This window comes from Acomys minous, assembly GCF_964271855.1.
Source record: "Acomys minous genome assembly, chromosome: 8".
Lineage (NCBI taxonomy): Eukaryota > Metazoa > Chordata > Mammalia > Rodentia > Muridae > Acomys > Acomys minous.
The window spans coordinates 73,290,963-73,310,977 of record NC_140489.1 but is presented as its reverse complement, the minus strand read 5'-3'; the positions used below and the strand labels follow the sequence as shown (position 1 = coordinate 73,310,977).

Genomic DNA, 20,015 nt, shown 5'->3' with positions numbered 1-20,015 from the left:
GGTAGTTGGTTGATGAATTTGCCTCTGTTCCATATGAAAATACCCTGCCCATTGTCTTTCTGTCCACTGGACTTTGCCCTTTGGGAAATTTTTTACCCTTCCCATAATGTTGTGGGTCACATCTACAGCATGTGTTGGAAGGTATACATCTCTTCCTCAGTAGATGTGAGAGTGGACAAGGAATCCTGTGCTTTGAGCTGAACTCAGCATGAGTTTCTCACATGATACAGAATTTGGGTCTCAAAAGGTGTTCATTGGTCAAATAATTCAGGCATTTATAGACTAAGCATTGAATTTTTTGGCAAAATAATTTACTCAACCAGAAGACTTCTGGTCTATTTGGTTCCAGAGAGCTGCCTGTGACGGAAGCCACAGCTGAAGGCTTTGTCTCAATAGTACCCTGACAGTGTTATTAGCCCTTTATCTTTTGAGTTAATAGCAGCTACTTTCAATATGAAGACAACACCCTTGGTCTGATGTTGTATCTGGCTTGGCTGGAAAGCCCTTGAGCAAGATCTGAGTGACAACTTGATCTAGAGTTATTTTGTTTACAGACACTGAGTGACAACTTGATCTAGAGTTATTTTGTTTACAGACACTGGCGGCTTTTCCCAGTTACTAATCCCTTGGTCAATTCAGATTGCATGCCACCTGCTGAGAATAGAGTGCCCATATATAGAGCTCTTTTCATTTCTGCTTAACTCCTTAATCCTGTTCCCAATCCCAGTCCCTGATTTGGAGCATGCTGCTGAAAGCAGGAAAGAGCAGTCCATTTACCTTAGTATCCTGAATTTTCCTCATCTCTTCCCAGGAGAAATATAACCTACCTTCTTAGTACTACTGGTAAAAGTTTTACTTAATGTTTTTAAACTAAATGAAAGATTGCTTTACTCCCAGCCTATATGATACTTGTTTAGGACCTCTCAGCATGCCTACCATGTCTACCACACCAAACATCATTATAGCCACTTTTGCCACCAGTTTTTCTATTACACTGTAAGGCGATCTTTAAAAAGAGAGGAGGTTCAAAGTGCTATGATTTGAATACCACGGGATCGTTTTTCTGTTTGCCTGTCTTAAAATGAGCAGATTCTACTGTAAAGGGAAGGGAGCCCTGCCATTTGCTAATATGGCTTCTGTCTCTGAGCTCATCATTTTCCAGCTGGTGAGGAACAGAAGAGTGGGTGGCTGCAAGCTTTCTTTTGAAGAGAGTGTCAAGAAACATGCCCACCTAGCCCAAAATGCTGCTTTCATGACATTTTCCAGAACTGTCAGTGACCACAGTTTTGACTGGTGGAGGATCAGGGGATAAGATCTGCAAAAATGTGCAAGTGGAGTTTCTGCTGTTGAATGCCAAGATAGAATACAAAATGAAGATATCCAACTAATCACTATGTATTTTGCTGCTCTCTTGATTTTTTTTTTTCATATCACTTTAGGGGAAATAAGATACATATTTAATATCTTGGTTTACTTTCTATTGTTGCAATAAAGACCATGACTAAAAGTAACTTGAAGAGGAAAGGGTTTATTGGTTTACACATCCTGAGTTATGGTCCATTGAGGGAAGCCACGGCAGGAAGGAACTCAAGGCAGGAACTCAAGGTAGGAACCTAGAGGCCAAAACTGAAACTGAGACCATGAAGTAATGGCATTCTTCTGATGGGTTAATCATCCTGCCCAAGGGAGGCACCACTCACAATAGGCTGGGTCCTCCTTCATCAGTCTTTAAGGAAATGCCCCCACAGACTTGCCTTACAGACCAATTGATAGAGGCGTTATCTCAGCAAAGGTCTTCTCTCCTCAGATGAGCCTAGCCTGTGACTAGTCGACAAAACCAACTAGCACATTAGAAAACAGGTTTTTAGCTTCTAAGTGACTCACAAAATTATATATTTTCAGCAGAGATATGACTTTAAAAATTCAGAATTCATCAGCTCTAAGGTAGCAATCAGCAGTAACATGATAGTACCTTTGCTTCACTCTCCGTACCATTGAAATTACTCTTGGATGTATTTTGAGTGCTACAGAGAATACTCTTAAATTCCTACCTTGTACTTACTGAAATGTTTCACAAAATTTGAATTTCCTACTAATGTGTCTGATGGTAGGAACTATTTGTGGCAGATATAAAAAGTGGGAATGGGGATGTAGCTAAGGCAGTAGAAGGCTTGACGAGCATTCACAAAGCCCTAGGTTTGAGTCTTAGGCCTGCACCTACTGGTTATGGTGGTACAAACACCTAGTGATCTTAGCACTAAGGAAGGGAAGGGAGGAGAATAAGTTCACAGTCATCAGGCTACATACTGAGTTTCAGGCCAACATAGGATTTTTTTTTTTTTTTTTTTTTGAGACAGGGTTCCTCTGTGTAGCCCTGGATGTCCTGGAACTCTGGATGGCCTTGCACTCAGGGAGATCTGTCCGCTTCTGCCTTGGGAGCAGCTCTCTGTTTAGAGGTCTTTCTCCCTGCCTCCCAGCAGTTTGGCCCACCTGGGTAAGAAACAGTGAGCCCAGCAGATACAGTGAACCCAGCGGAGCTGAGCTAGTAGAGGGAGCAAAGTCACATTGCTGTCTGCCCCCAGGGAATCCAGGACTAGTGATGAGGAAGATCAAGAAAGGGAGGCTGCTTGCTATTATGAGCCTAACTGGCAGCCTCTGCCCCCAGCGCCTCCAGCTTTTTCCGTGGTGCAACAGGACCCCAATGGAAAACTTCGAGGACAGGTTCAAACTCTGGAAGAAAAGGTTAGCTTAGCTAAGAGACAGAGACGATCAAAGCATCATCTCTTTAGATATAACAGTATTCTACAGCATGGATTATCCTTGGCGGGGAAGACAAGACTTGAAATTATAGTCTGTGCCTTCCTTCCTTGCCTGACACAGTTTGTGCCTCAGCGATTGCAGCTGATACAAGCACAAGTGCATGGTATAGAGTTAAAGCACTCCCCTAATCCTGTGTGACAAGAAGGCAGCCAATGACAGGTAAGAGTGATTCTAAATCCCTGTCACCCTAAGACAGAGGCCCGTGAAAATTGTATCCGGGACCTTGATGATGGGTAAGAAGGGTTTTCAGTTCGCCAACCTGAGACAGCTGCTTCATATAAATTAATGAAGGGCGAGATGTGGGGAGCCATGCTAGAAATCCTGTGCTTAGGCTGCATGCTGTGACCTTCCAATTGTCCACCTTTACTGAAGGAGGCCGCTGTGTTTAGGCTGTCTTTGGATTGTTTACCTTTGAAAGAAATAAGGGGGCTGGAGAGATGGCTCAGCGGTTAAGAGATTGGACTGCTCTTCCAAAGGACCTGGGTTCAATTTCCAGCACCCACATGGCAGCTTACAACTGTCTGTGACTCCAAGATCTGACACCTTCATACCGACATATATGCAGACAAAACACCAATGCACATAAATTAATTAATTAATTAAAAATAGAGAAATAAGGAAGTTCTTACAGGGAACTACTCAGAGGAGTGTATTCTTGCCTGGAGGCTAGGAAGAAGTGAAATTGTAATGGAGCTTGTGGTGTCCTTGCTTATAAGCTGTGCCTTTCGTGGAATAAAGAGGCCTTGGTCAGGATTTCTTGTCTTCAATCCATATTTCTCATGTCTCTGTCCCCCCTCTTTCACTCCAAGCTCCCTCTTTCAGGGAACTTGTTTGATATGTCCCGTGGGATGGGACAGTGTTTCATCTGGTGCTCTCAGAAAAGTTCATGTAAAACAATATTTACCCTTATAAAGCATTTTTTTACTTTTTGTAAGCACTATTAATAATTTTATTTGAAATCAGAACTCAACACAGTGGCCTTTCTTGTGTGAACTTGAACCTCTAGAGGCCTGTTGTCTAACTGAGGACTCGCTAGTAGCATCATTCTAGTAATGTCCTTACTGGATGTCCAAATAACATAAACTTCACAAACAGCCTGTGGTCAAGACTAGGAAAATGCCACTCCAAAGCAAAGAGGAGATTCGGTGGGTGGGCGGGGGCTTCACCATTTTTCTTATTAAATCAGACTACTAGTTTAAAACATTTGGGGTTTGGTTAAACATTCTGAAATACTCTACCAACTCTATGGTGTCCACAGATGCTCGCTATACTCCCGGTTTTCCAGTAGTGTTTCCGTAATTCTTCAGGCAACAGTAAAATGCCTGTGAACCCAGGACAAGACATTTCTTTTTACCCGAGTTTGTGAATTTCCAACTTGGAATAAGAACAGCAGTTTTATAAGGATTAGGACAAAGAAAAAACAGTATATTTTCCTTGCCCTTGTCACTAAGTTTTATATTTTAGAAATAAATCTGTAGGCAGAAGGTATGGTTAACGGAATATAGGAAAATCTATCAACTTTTCACTGTATCTAAAAATAGAATATTAGTTGTGTTGCATACCTTCCTGTCAAGACTGACTAATAGCCTCCTGCTCCAAAGCTATCCATATACAACAGCAAAGATTGTAAATTCCATACACAACAAAAGAGACTTTGAAGTGTGATTAAGAATGTTGAGATAAGAACACTATCTTGGATCACTCACAACCCAATAACCCACTGAACCCAATGTGAGCAAAGGGGTCCTTATCAGTGAAAGAGTGAGAGTAAGAAGAGATAAGACCAATAATAAAGAAGAGGAAGCCAGGAATGTGAGGGGGACATGGAAGGAGCTGAATAAAGAAAACAGAACAGAGGGAAAAGGTGTAATTATATTTTAATAATAATAACAAAAATATGAGTAATTTAGGAAGAAGGTAGATGGGGGCACAGAGTTTTAAAAATCTATTTTGCTAGTTGGTGAGGTAGAGGAAGTGTCCACAAGCCAGTGAATATAGACAGCCACTAGGATCAGGAAAATGAAGGAAATGGGTTCTTCTCTAGAACTCCAGAATGCATCTCTGTTCACCTATTTTAGGATTCCTAACATCAAAACTATACAACAATCCATGTACACTGCTTTAGGCCACTAAGATTGTGGTGGCTTTTCTTTTTCTTCCTTTTTAATTTTTAAAAATTAATTGATTCATTTTACATCTCAATAGTTATCCCATCCATTGTATCCTCCCATTCCCCCCTCCCTCCCGCTTTCCCCCTACTCCCCTCCCCTATGACTGTGACTGAGGGGGACCTCTTCCCCCTGTATATGCTCATAGGGTATCAGGTCTCTTCTTGGTAGCCTGCTGTCCTTCCCCTGAGTGTGTGGTGGCTTTTTTTTTTTAATAGTAGAATTAGAAAAGAGGTTCAACATGGGCAGCACTAGTTGGACTAATGGAGTTATTAATAACAGTAACAAAAAGATCTTAATAATAACAAAAAAGAAAACATAATGTTAGGGGGAAGCTGGAGCAAGGTAGCAAATGGATATGATCAATATACATTGTGTAAATCTATGAAATGTTCAAAGAATAGATAAAAATATTATTTAATAAAAAGGCTTCCCCAATTAGAAATTTGAGTAAACATTTATTAAATAATATCCCACATATAGAAGCATAAAATTTATAGTGTTTGAAAGCATTAAAAGACAACTGAATGTATTTACCTCTATCTGCAGATATAGCATCTGTTAAATATATTAGGTCTTCAGTAGATTGTCTTATTTCATGAGGCTGGAATATGATGGGTGTGGCCAACCCTTTCTTATTTGGTCCTTTTTGTGAAACACTGTATTTTTAAACTTGAAGACAGCTGGCACTTCATTTTAGCTTGTTTTCTTAAAAGTCTACTAGAGTAGCAGAATGGTTGCTATAGACCCCTATAGTGGTTCTCAACCTTCCTAATGCTATAACCATTTAATAGAGTTTCTCATATTGTGGTGACCCCCCCAACCATAAAATTAATTCATTGCTACTTCATAACTGTAAGTATCGGATTTGCAGGACTTCTAATCCAAATGGGTTGCAACGCACGGGTTGAGTGAGAACCACTGGTTTAGAGCTTAGTTTACAGGTTCTTTGGCTTTGGCACTGTTGATATTTGGGGCCACATAACTATTTGTTGTGGTGGGTGACAGTTATCCTGGGCATCATAGGATATTTAGAGCATCATCAGGCTCTGCTTATATGCCAGAGCATTAGATGTCCAGAGTTGTGAACAAGAATGGCACCAGGTCCTCACAGTGGTCCCCTTGGAAACAAACTTGGTCCTGGGTGAAAACTACTACCACAATTTGGTGGTAACCCATTTAGCATTCACGGGAACATTTGGATGTTTTGGTAGGGAAATGATCAAAACAGCGTAGATGGTGTTTCCACAAAATTCACATGTGTAAAGAAGGTCAACAGTCTGAAGAAAGCATCCTCTGGGATACCGTTGTTCTTCCTGCTGCCTCAATGAAATAACCTCCCAGGGCTCAGCCTTTGATTTGTCATCTTTGTCTATATTCGTTCCCTGGGCCACCCATTTATGCTTTGTTATTTGTGAGGTGTCCCCGCCTGTTGGTTTTTCAAGACAGAGTTTCTCTGTGTAGCCTTGGCTGTCCTAGTCTCACTTTGTAGACCACGAACTCGCAGAGATCTGCCAGCCTCTGCCTCCCTGAGTGCTGGGATTATAGGTGTGCACAAGGTTTTCTTGTTTGTTTGATATGCTTTCTCTTCAAGAGCTCTGTGGCTGGCACTCCTGCCTGGGTCTAACCATCTGGTTTTGATTTTTCTCTCTAGCCTCTATTAATAAAATATCCACCCAGCCAGACCTGCTCAAACTACTCTATTAAAGCTGCACCCAGCACGTCTCTGCCAAACTCTGTCTACTGTCTATGTTACTGGAGTTCTAGACTCTTCCCCAACTTCTGGCCTCTGGAGCCTGTATTTTTATACATTCTGTGATATCTAAAGTATTATAATACTCTACCTATAGAAGTCATTTGACCATTAGATAAGATTTAGAAAATACTAAATTCATATTTACTTATACACAAAAGTATCAAGCTATAAAATTAATTGTCATTAACTTATCAACTTTGACAAAAGTGTCAAAATATTTTCCAAAAAGATGTATTTAATGGTGAAAAACAGCATTCAATACATACTCTATGATATTAAGCATATGCTATCAAATATAAAAAGTTAAACTGATAGGGATACATTTTTTAAAATCATGAAGGGCCTGTGATTTCAGTTTTCTAAAAAAGCTAAAGAAGTTCCTCTTAGAAAAGAACACTTGTGAATGAATGGCATCCAAGTCACATTGATTTCAGGTGGAAAACAGCAAGGCATTGTTAGAGCCATGGTAATGCAAACCTTACTGCGAACAGAGGATACCCAGAAGGGAAGATGCTCAGAAGCACTGTGGCTTTCTTCTCTGATGTGCTAAGACACGTTTGGCTAGTGGTTGCTCAATTATAAACCACCTTTCCCAGAAATTCCCCTAGATTGTATAATCTTTTACTTTTAGATTATATAAAAGGTAAAATTGATCCAAAACAAATGTTTGTTATTTCAATATAGTAATATATGACAATTCATTAAAAAAGATAGAGGAAGGAGGCAGAAGAGGAAGAAGGAGGAGGAGGAGGAGGAGGAACAAAAGAAGACAAGAAGAGAATATCATTCATTTTTTTAAAAATAGCCATTTGACAGAAGAAGTTTACCTTCTAAAGCCAAACAGTAAAAAGTAAACAAATCCCCAACAACAAAGTGGGCCAGTTGCCCTAATGCAGCCAGAATATTTGCTGCTCACTTTTTAAAATTTGAAACTCAGTTTACCACCTGCTTGAGTCCCAGCCCAGAAACCAGCCTGTGAATGTGGGTGGCTCATGGCCTTGTTTTATAATGACAATTGGTGTCCTCTTATCTCTTCCAGAAGGGTCTGTCTCAAGGTACATTTTGGCTAAAAAGAATTGAAATGACAAAAGTCAGTTAGTTTCAGTTAAACTGAAATACATAGTGAAAATTCTTTCATACAAGTAAAGAATTAAATTCTTTTTGCCCCAAGTACCAAATATAAACAGTCTAGTTGTTTCTCTCATCTGCCTAAAAGAATGGCAAACTTTATGAATAATCTTTATGATATAATTATTGTGACACTTCAGTATATAGAAAACTGCTTAAACACCATGACCCAAACTTTTCAGAAATAAGCATATTCTACATTTTACAAAGAATCTTATTCTAAATTAGACAACAGAACATTTTTCTTGTATCTGTCATGAAACTCGTTCACTTAATGCTGTTACTCAAGCTCTGATGGGCAGCTGGACATCTCAGATTTGGAAGAAAGGGTAGGAAAGGATGGCCAGGCCGGCTGTGACAACCCTGCTGCTCACTGCTACAGTTGTCCCAGCACAACTTACCAGACTTCATTGATTCCTTCTTCTCAACTTCATTGGCATCTTTGCCAATCCAAATAAAGATCTGAAAAATGGAAAGAAAGCATGTGCTGCTTTGGTGCTTCACCCACACTACCACCTTTACCTTGAGAACCCCCACACAGAAAGCAGGTGAAGGTGGGGCCTGCGGAAGCTCTGTGGATTTCTCAAGGCTGCCTCTCACCAGAAGACCCTTGCATTGACAGCCAGCCTCTCAACTACAGTTTACACTTGAACATGTTTGCATGGGGCATTCTAGTTATAAAGTGAGCTTGCTTGCTTGCTTTCACAGCATCAACAGCTTTTTACTTCTTACATCCATCTCCTGGGCCTGTGTGGCATTCATCTCCATCCCAAGCTGTTAGGTCTAAGCAGCAGAGGACCTCATGTAGATGCAGGGCTTGTTTCTGGCAGTCTTGGGAACTCTCTGGCTTCTCTCTAGTGTTTCCTTGTAGGATAGTGCCCTATAAAACTTTGCTAAAGCACTATAATGTTCAGAATTTAAATACCAAGGGTTCGGGTTTTTTATTTAAAATGTTACATATATAGTCCATATTAAATAAACATGTGAACATGTAATCTGTATATATCCATTCCTTTGTCAAATGTATGAGTGATCTTAATGCTGAAGCACTCTCCTGAGTTACATCCTTTGGCTGAGCAACCTTGGTCAAAATAAATTTCCATTGTGTTCTAATTCACACGCAATGTGTTGGAGCACAGAAGTCACCATCGCAGCACAGTATCTTGCATAAAAGAGATAATTTATTTTCTAAAAATGAAATGTAGTACTGGGAGGAAATAGGGTTGAATCCCCAAGTCAAATATGTTTCATGAAGACAGAAGGCCAAGGTATGCCTTACTGAGTGCCTTAGCTACCAGAAACCTAAGTGCTAAGTGGTTAAAAGCATTTGTTCTTGCAGAGGATATGAGTTTGATTCATAGCAACCATATGGTAGCTAACAACCATCCATTAACTCAGTTCCAGAGGCTATGAAGTCCTCTTATGACTTTTGCGGCAAAGCACTCATGCACATAAAATAAATACTTTAAAAAATATTTTTAGACTTATTTTTATTATTGTTTGTGCATATGACTATTTTGCCTATATTTGTGCACCATATGTGTGCTTGGTGCCCAAGGAGGTGGAGTCTTTTTTTTTTTTTAAGATTTGTTTATTAAGTATACAGTGTTTTGCCTGCATGTACACCTGTACACCAGAAGAGGGCACCAGATCTCATTATAGATGGTTGTGAGCCACCATGCGGTTACTGGGAATTGAACTCAGGACCTTTGGAAGAACAGGCAGGGTTCTTAACCTCTGAACCATTTCTCCAGCCCCCAAACCCAAGTCTTTTACAATAAGTGTCCTTAAATACTGAGCCAATCCCCCAGCCCAAAATAAATCGGGAAGGAAGAAAGGAAGGAAGGAAGGAAGGAAGGAAGGAAGGAAGGAAGGAAGGAGGGAAGGAAGGAAGGGAGGGAGGGAGGAAGGAAGGAAGGAAAGAGAAAAGAAAGAAGGAAGGAAAGAAAAAAAGGATCAGAAAACAAGTTTGCAGCTAACTCTATAACTAGGCCTAATCCAATGTTTTACATATTGTTCTATATAATTTGATTCTTAACATACGTTTGTCCTTTTCACAGTTGTTACTTTACATAAAGGTTTTAAAAGTACATATATATGTGTATATATAGATTCATTATTATATATGTTTTTTGTCAATTAATCACTGATTTTCTCCTAAATTAAGATTTATAAAAAGTAACATATTGTGCTGCTTAGATTTAAACCTATCCTGTGCCTCATGTTTTTTCCCAAGCAATGAGTTCCTTATGAAATTTTGTTAAAATTCTCAATATTTTGGTCTCTGCCAAGGCATTGTACATATTCATGTACTTGATAATATAATGAATGCACAAATAAAGTGAGTATAGTTTACAAATAAATAAAAAGTTGATAGGTTTTTTTTCATCTAAAGCTATAAAATGTGGAAGCTGTAGAATTATTTCAGAGTAAGAAATCAACTTGCCTTACACATGAGTTTTATTGCTAAACTCTGTGAAATGTCTCGAGTACAGCCTAGGTCCTCAAACTCATTTATTACCTCAATTGTCCCTTCTCAAAGCAAGTACTGTCAGTTGCCTTGTTATAAGCTAAATATAGCTCTACCTGTTCCCACGCATCAAGTAGCATGACATCATCTTCTGCCAAGTCATCTTGGGTGAACTCTCCCGGAACCTCTTCAATCTGAAATGTTTGAAGAACTTTATGACCAAACAATACAGCAAGAAAGTTTGTGATGCACAGGGGACATGGCAGTGAAAAGCATGATTAGTCATTTATTTCTTAGTTTAGGGGAACAGATTTATCTGTGTAACCAAGTACACAAACTGATGGTTCAGTCTGGCCAGGAAAGTACTTACTATAAACACAGGATCTGAACACCTTTAGGGTAAATGTGTACCATCAGTGTGAACCTGGCTCTTCTGTCTTTGCAGTTTCCCACAACAAAGGCATCACACGTTTTGTTACCTGCCTAGTCTTAAGGCATTTGATATAAAGGCCTGGGTATGAATTTATCTTTCTTTCATAAGTTTATTTTACTTAAGAGACAGTAAATCTGGTTATTTTTATAAATCAGCAAATTTAATAAGGCACCATAATATAATATATACAAATATTATTGTTTTTATTTCTAATGGAATAAATGTTGTTTTTCTACAATTAGATGGTAATTGAATTACTGCATGACTATGACCCATGTGAGTAAACATATATTGACCTGAAGTTCTAAGTTTTTAGAGATTTCTGCAATTCTTCCTGATTCTTGGGAAGGTTTGTCAGTTTAGGTTTTGATTCCCAGTTCCTTGTATTCTCCCTCTAAGCAGTCATGGGGATAGAGTTGACCTTGGCTTCTACCAGTCTATATTAGCAATGGGACTTAGCAGGGCTTTCCTGTGCTCTTGACTCTCACAGGAAGATAGGCAGAAGCTCCAGGATGCCTAGAACAAACTAACCAGGCATCATCTTCTTACATGTCTTCTGTGCCCTGAGGAGATTTTGAAATCTTTAAAATAATACACACACACACACACACACACACACACACACACACTCAAAGCAAAAGCAAAACAAACCAAAAGGCAACCTAACATGTTCAGAGAGGGTAAATGGCTTCATATTGTCTTTTTGTTTTAAATATTGTTTTAAAATGTGAGTGTGTGTGTGTGTGTGTGTGTGTGTGTGTGTGTGTGTGTGTATGATGTGCACATGATGTATAAGATCCTAGAAAGACAAAAGAGGTTGTAGTGGATTCTTTGGAGCTGGAGCTACAAGTGGCTGTGAGCTGAGTGACAAGCGTGCTGTGAACTGAATTTGAGTTCTCTACACTATGGACTTTTAACCGCTGAGGCATCGCCCCAAGCCTGTACTGTCTTCTTACAGAGTATTTACCAATCACCTGATCATATAAAATACAAAACATTAAATATCACTTCTCTCCTGCACATTGTTTTGATTTTTTTACACAAATCATCAACACAGCAACCATATGAAGTAAATACTGTGGGTTTCCACATTTAAAAATGATATCATGAGCTCAGAGAGTGCAGACAAACTGCCTAGGGTCACCCATATAGCATGCGACATCATCGAGTCGGTGATATTAGCTAGGGAGGTTTTTTCTAAAAGCTGTGTTTTAAGCAGCAGACTTTTAACCAACAGGCTCTGTTGCCATGTACTAGTCTATATGCTTAAGCCTATTATTGTAAGCTCAAACACATATTGGAACAATTCTTCTTTATTAAACTGTGAGAAGAACATGAAAGTTTCTAAATATCGTATAAGACAAAGAGAAAGTACAAAAGAAATACGTATTTCTGATAATAGCTTATATGAGCATGAACAGGCAAAAAAAAAAGAGTAAAAACTAATAGAGGCTAATATGTGGTTTTTAAAATATGACTGAGAGTGAAGCCAGGGTGCCTATTTTTATAAAATATATCTTCCTGACACTGTGGGGGTACCCAACTGCAATCGGTAGACCTACAATGCAAGCCCTAAAGGTCAGAGAACAACACAAAAGAGAGGGTGGGAAGATTGTAAAAGGCCATATAATTAGGACCCCATTGGGTGAGAGCCTGGTGGAAAATCACCCTGCCCCTCGCCTGTCCTCAAACCCAGGACTAGGGAACCCCCACCCCCATGACTCAGGGTTAACGGCTGGCCAAGCAATACTTGTGGCTATGCTGTACTTTTCTACAAGCGCACTGCACGTGCTACTAAGACCCTATAAGAGCCTGCTCCTCCTCCCAGCCTGCTGCTGTCTCTGTTTCCACTCAGAGGCAGCTGCCACTCTGTTTCTCCCTAATAAATGTCTTGTGTGAAGTTTGTTGCATGGTGTGGCTTTGAGTGGTCCTGGTTTCCAAGACACCCTGGTGTCAGAAAACTCTGACAACATGAACTCCTAGGTAGTGTCTTCCAGACACGACAGGGAAGCTGCAGCCATGCTGTCTCAAAAATAGGGTTTCCTAATGAGACTTGCATAAGGACAATATCATTCAGCATGCCAACATGCCTGGCAAAATTTCAGGAGTCCCTACCGCCATATGAAGAGCTACGGGAAACGAACGGCTACTGAGAGGAGAGAAATCAGTTTTCCCCAAGAACAAGCCCCTTCAGAGCTAATCCCAAGCAGTCAAGCAGATATACGTATGTACATACAAGGAACACTAAATGAATGTAATATGGTGTGTGTGTGTGTGTGTGTGTGTGTGTGTGTGTGTGTGTGTGTGTGTGTACCAAAAGCAATCATGAATTTGAAAGGGAGTGGGAAGAACATGGATGGCATTGGATGGGAAGGAAGAGTAAATACGAATGATGTAAATACAGTACTCATGTATGAAATTATGAAATAAATTTAAGAATCTAATTTACAGAAATATTAGCAAATAAAACAAATTATATGAGTGTGTGTAAACCATATGTCGAAAAGAAGCTATTTGGATACAATGAAATCTTAATACCCAATAAAATAGACTTTTCATGTAGTAAACTTATAAAATACAGCAAGTTCAAGAAAATTCTACAAAGTAGGTGACAAATTGTGGTCCCAAGAATGAATATCTGTCACTATCCATCATTACATCTTAAATTTTCAGGTTTCTTTAGGTATCTGGTGAGCACTTGGGAAATTTTGTGTGATGAAAATTAAGATTTTATTTAACAGGATGAGAAGAATCCCTCCTTTAAGTTTACACAAAAGCCTACCAGTCAGAGATGGCCAATCTTTTCTGATTAAGTTCAAGTAAATGGCTATAGTCCAGGATGAAATTTCAGAACCCAATATAACAGTATGTACTGTTATGGACTGCTTGTTTGCGTTCAGTATCAGGAGGTGGAGGCTGATGTGAGGTAATTAGGTTTGGCTGAGGTCACGAGGATAAGGGCCAGTGATAAGAGCAGGGTACTAAGAAGAGACAGACTCAGCTCACTGGGCTATGTGTAGATGCTAGAAAGGGCCTCTCCAGATAACAGACAGGCTGGTGCCTTGTTCTTGGGCCTCCCAGGCTCCAGGATGTGAGAAAGCTAAGCTTACTTTTTAAACACCCCAACCAACTACATTTGTGTTGTAACAACTTAAACTAAGACTTTGTTGTGCAACAGTTTCCTCCCACATGAAACACTCCATCTACAGGGAAGCTCATTCTGACTCAGGATGTCCTAAAGTGAGGTAAAACAATCTATTGTATATTGAAGTCATGAAGTAAACAGTTGAGAAGCTTCAGGAAGTCCCTGCAACTGATTAAATGTATTAGGCCCCTCCCTCTCAAAACATATGTAAGTAGTAGGGACTGCTGAGAGGCACTGTCAGACCAAGACAAGATGCTTGAAAGAGACATCTTCCAACTCGTTGATCTGCCTAAGAGTTTACAGTATACTCTCAAGTTTCCAGTTTTCATGAGCTGTCAGTCATGTAGGAGATGGCATTTGATTATGTAACTAACTGTCTTTGAGTCATTTCTGCTCCTGTAAGTAACACTAATAAAACTCATTGGTTTACCAAATTGGACTTTGGTTGTATCCTAACTTTGGTTTGGTTCCCTGTCTAGGGTGAGTAGATGTTTGTTCCCATCTCCCCAGGAATAGTGTCACACAATAGACATTCACACTCTTCTAAGCTTACTTTTAATTGCCTGGATTGTAAAGGACTATAAAACAAAACATTCCTGTTGATATCAGTTAATTTTCAGGGGAGTGCAAAGTTCTCTGTGACTGTTCAATGACCTTCATAACTCCATACTATTGTTTTTTTTTTTCCATCAGCCTGGACAAAAAATTGTATTCCTCTGTGAAACTACCTGTAAAATTTACACTTAGATGAGAAGAAGTAGTGCTTCCATACACCCCCACCTCTCCCAAGAAAGTATCTAATTACTAAGTGAGCAGAACCAGCCTTCCACAGATCACAAAGAAACACTAAGTGCTGATACAGATAAGAGGTAGATATTTTTAAGGGCATTTTGATTTAAATATTACTTTTGAGTTTTCTAGATGTTTCTGTATCTGGCACATCATTGAGCCTTAACCCCCTTGTACAGAGTGAAGATTATCATCCACGGTTTACCAAGAAGCCAAACCTAGGATTCACAGCAGTCCCACATTTGGAAGTTCTCAGAGTCAGAAGAAAATGCCTCCCCTAACATTAGGCTCTGTCTACTAAGACACTTACAATGAATCTTCCAGTTTTGTTGGAGCAGCCATAAAGCCGAGGTGGATGGTCTTCAGCTCGTGTTTCTAGCAATGGTGAAGTCTGGTAGTCTCCTCTCCCTCCAAGAGAGTTCCAGAACTCCTCTATGGAATGCACAATGAGTTAGCCAGTGCATCTTCAGGGGCATATACTTGGCAAGATTTTACATTAATGGCAATACTATTTCATCCTAACTTAATTATACCAGATGCCATCAACACTTTTGCAATTAAAGAAGGTAGATTTTCCCAACTCTGATGATAAATAAATGATTGTTTATTGAATGAAGTCAATTAATCACACTGAATATAAAAGTGGTGTCCTTGGCCCCACAGCACACACCTGGTTCATTGCCTTCCTGAATTCTTGCAGTTTTACACTTGAGGACATCAGCCACATACTCTGCTCCTTTCTCCTCTTCCTGGCTAGCACCTTTTCCTATCCAGATGAAGCCATTGTTTTTTGGAAGTTTTAGGACAAAAGTGTCATTGGAATTCAGTGAATTTGCATCAACATCAACCTAGAGCATGAGGGGGGACAACACAATGATACAAATTTACAATTGAGGCTGTGCAGAGCCATTCAGAGCCTTCTGCCTGACGCCAGGAAATTAATTCAAGACACAGGTGGCAACAGGTACCTGAAACACTGGAGTGGTCCATGTCACATGATGCTCAGATGCCCTCAGACAATAAAACAGGGCTTTAAAATGTCAACTGTTTGGGAGAGTGTGGTATCCCCAAGACTTTAATCCCAGAACTTGAGAGGCAGAAGCAGGCAAATCTCTGTGAATTCAAGGCCAGCCTGGTCTACATAGACGTTTCAGGCCAGCAACAACTACATAAAGAGACTGTCTCAAAATTAACCTACTAGCTAACTAACTAGTTAATTAATTAATTAACTTAATTAAAGCAGGCAAGCTGTTAGTCAAAACTTAAGTGTCTTGGCCAGAGGTAGCTCACATCTATGACCCCAGCCCTCTGGCGGCTGAAGCAGAAGGACCATGAAAAGTCTAGCCTAAGCTACACAGAAGGCGCCATCTCAAAAACAAGGCATGAGGGCTGGAGAGACAGCTCAGTGGTTAGGGGCACACACTGCTCTTATGGAGGACTTGAGCTGCGTCACCAGCATCAGGCAGCTGCCAGCTGCCTGCAACTCCAGCTCCAGGAGATCCAACATCCTTTTCTGGCAGGCAAACATGGCAGACCAGCATAGTAGATGGACACATACTCACAAAAATTAAAAAAAACAAAGCAACCCAACTGATGACTTGACAAAGTAATGAAAATAATATTTATAGAGATACTACGAAGGAACAAGACAAGCTACATGTGATGTCTGAAGAGAGGGTGCAATATCAAATGGCAAACATAACTCAAAGACAGTCCCTTTTTTCTCCCCACTGAAGAAAATGTTTGTGGTATTAATTAAAGGGAGCCCTACAATCCATAAAACAGCTTCTTTTAATGCAGAAGAATCAATATGAAGAAATGCTTCTTCACACGAAGAAAGGTAACAGAGGCCAATGCCCAGATTGGGGTGAGACTAGGGAAGGAGAACACTCTGTTTAGGAAAACCAGCTTGCCAGGAGACAAGACAAAAGGCCACACAAAAATCATGTCAGAGAAATTGGAGAGGTAAAGGCTGATTCAGGATGCTGCAAGGGAAAAGGCGATGTTTGGGATCCACCCGATGACACCTCCTAAAGAGGTGACCGTTATGGAAGAGACCAGGAGTTCAGTGTGGAGCATTGTGATTGACTCTTGCATTAAAATCAAATGAGCGTCCACAGATAAGAACCCTGCTGTAAACTTAATAGATTAAAAAAGGAAAGTTATGATTGAACACATAAGAACCTATGCCCAAAGTGTTGTCGGTGAGGTCAATACGGAGGCCACATTTAAATGATATGACCACATGAGATCTCTCAAGGGCTTAGAGGCCAAGCAGAGTAAACCCCAATAAAACCCACTCCAGGAGTGCTGACTCAGCTACCTTACCAGAAAAAGATGCTCAATAAATAGTGCAAGTTGACTGTGGCAAATTAAGAAAAACAGGACCAGAGAATTGGCCTTTGAAAGCATTGTTCTCATTCACCCAGTTTACCATACTTAGGCTTTCAGCAATGTGTACCCTGGGGGAGGGGGAGGGGGGAACAGAAACAAAAAAAAAAAAAAATGAGGAGAAGGCAAGAGATAGTTTCTACAGAATTTCTTTTTAAACAATGACTACATAAAGAGACTGTCTCAAGATTAATTTACTAGCTAATTAACTAATTAATTAAAGCAGGCAAGCTGTCAGTCAAAAATTAAGTGTCTTGACCAGCAGTACAAGATCCAGGGTACACCAGGCTGTAGTGACGCACACCTTTAATCCCAGAACTTGGGAGGCAGAGGCAGGTGGATCGCTGTGAGTTCGAGGCCAGCCTGGTCTACAAAGTGAGTCTAGGACAGCCAAGACTACACAAAGAAACCCTGTCTCGAAAAACAAAACAAAACAAAAACAAAAAGATCCAGGATACAAGAATAAATTCATCATGGCTTTGAGGTAGGAGATTAGAGTCTGTAGTCAGGGCCACCTACAAGTAGAGTATATGCATAAGGATTGAAATCAAAGAAAGCCTAAGCAAAGCCAGAGAGGGAAACCTAGGCAGAGCGGAGAATGAGGTGGGAGCAATTTGGTTTTGTATAGGAGCCATACCCTTTTATTCTATGGAATAAGTATTTATTAGACAACTTAACAAATCACCATAAAATTTATAATTTATGGGTAACATTGACATTAACTGATAAAACACATCATCACTTTTATATAATTTACTAGCATATAAATTATTTTTAAAATGCAAATCAATTGAAAGTTTGAAATATTTCATAACCCAGAGGAGAAGATAATATCCGTGTACAGATGTAGTTAGAGGCACTATGGGAGAGCAGATCTGATGATCTGTGCGTGGTTACCTTCACTTCCTCTCTGAGAGAGAGGAAATGATATGCAAGGAGGAGGTTGTTAAAAAGAGCAGAATGAAAGCGACTGAGACCAGGGCTGAAGCCAACGCAGTGACAGAGCAAGGACCAGCTTCTCAGCAGACAACAGCAGAAGAGGGCTGTGGGTGGAGAGGCTGCAGGGGAGCGGGCCTGCATTAGTGGAGCAGACGGGGGAGGGGCAAACTAAGAAGAGGAAATCAGAGGGCCTCAGAGACCAAGGACACCGCCTTTTCCAGCCCACCCTGGGGGTCCTCCTGGCCTGAGAGGAATTAGAGCTTCCATTTTGAGGCAAGCTGGAGTCAGTCCTCAGGGGACAGCCAGAGATGAGGCAGGAGACTCAGTCAGAGTGCTGGTAGATCGAGGCAAGATTGGATTGAATTTTCAGAGCTGGACTGAGTGGCTCTTGAAAAAGAAAAGCTCCCGATGTGGGGAGACACAGGGCAATGGAGTGATGGGAGAGACCTGGATTTCAGGGGTGACTAGAATTCAAGGTGTGACAGATCACTCGTGTGGCCATGTTTCCTTGCCCAAATGTCCTCCTTCTCAGATATGCCCAGGTTTCATGGTCATCTGATCATGCGTCACAATCCTTCTGCCCCAGACGCTTCAAAATAGAGCTAGCTGTAGCTGCTTCTGCCCCTTGCCAGTTTCACTGCCTGTGATATCCTCAAAACTCATTTGTTTGGGTTCAGTGCAGTTGAAAAACCTAAGCTGCCCTCTCATTCACTGTCCCTTCTTCCAGTGGTTTACACTGTTGAGGTAAAGGACATTTACTTGCCAGCGTGTAGAGGCTAACATTGCTAATGGCCAGATATGTTGGGAAGTACATACTCAGAGCATTTTCCCAGGATGCATAGCCTTACCTCCACAATTCTGGTGATAGCTGCCAGGTTCCTCCGGACTTGAAAGAGGCGTGTAGGGGGAGCCGGTGCCTGCCCTTCTTTCCTGGATGTTCCATTCTTATAAATAATGAGTGGTCTGTCTTTGAACAAACTCAGCAAGTGAGCAGGCTCTTTGCCTTGAGAGACACGGACCTGCGTGCACAGGGCAGGGGAACAGAAGTGTTGACAAGAGCTTCCAGAGACCAGGAAAATGTGAGTTCAAAGACATTTTCAATTACAGGGGCTTGGGGAATGCTGAAAATCAATGACTTCATAGATACATGCAACTATGACACCTAAAATGGGTGACCAGCTCCTTATGAAGCATCTTCTGGCATGTTGCACAGTTTGGAAAGTGTAGGAGGGAGTAGTGAAAACCACTAAGATGTCACATAACCCTCAAAAAAAGGGCAATTGTCAACATTAGAGGAGTGGGTCACTCATTAACGTCCATGCTTTACTCCAAAGGAGATGAAAGAGGAAAAATGGTAGATTAAATTGCTTAGTAAATTGTTTAACTACTTCCAAGTTACTCCCTGCAAAATACCTAAAGAGCAATGCAGAGCATTCAGATTTAAAAAATCATTATCGTGAACCACTGCCATCTAGTGATCCAATATAAAACTACCATTTCACCAGTTGTAGGATTCAGCTGGCTAATTCCTGAAAATTCATTAATTGTGTCATCTACCATACTGTGAAATTTCAAAGCACAATGTGTAGCTGTTGAACATTTTGGATTGTTTGTGATGAACAGGTTTAAGCTTAACTACATGGCACAGGTGATATCTCTTCTTAGCTATAAATATTATCTTCAAATGGATGAAATACTTGATTAGGAATGGAGCTGCATGCACCCAAAGAATCCAACCATTTTGTTAATCAGGTTATTTTGTAAATATGGTCGATGTGCCCCTTTACATGTAGATCCAGCTTGCTTGGTGCATCTGTTACTTCATACCAAGGTGGAAAGAAACCAGCGAGAGATCAAATTCAGCCTCCAATCTTATGTCCTGAAGTACCTGACTCACCTCCCTGCTGAGTTATTACATTCAGAAACCAAATTGCACATTGATAAAGGTTGGAAAATAAAACACCTTTTATGCCACA

At 40.4% G+C, this 20,015-nt stretch overlaps 1 protein-coding gene across 2 annotated transcripts in view; it reads right to left on the bottom strand.

Moving 5' to 3' along the window:
- Positions 1-6,959: 6,959 nt before the first annotated feature.
- SCIN (scinderin) overlaps positions 6,960-20,015 on the bottom strand; it is a 105,419-nt gene continuing 92,363 nt past the window's right edge. For both annotated transcript variants that reach the window (XM_084793375.1, XM_084793374.1), the window contains exons 11-16: positions 18,888-19,058; positions 15,380-15,557; positions 15,020-15,141; positions 10,459-10,536; positions 8,274-8,334; positions 6,960-7,810 (exon numbers count right to left, since the gene is read on the bottom strand). In XM_084793375.1, coding sequence (XP_084649501.1) covers positions 7,683-7,810; positions 8,274-8,334; positions 10,459-10,536; positions 15,020-15,141; positions 15,380-15,557; positions 18,888-19,058 — 738 coding nt within the window. In that variant the 3' untranslated portion in view covers positions 6,960-7,682. The remainder of the gene's footprint in view (positions 7,811-8,273; positions 8,335-10,458; positions 10,537-15,019; positions 15,142-15,379; positions 15,558-18,887; positions 19,059-20,015) is intronic.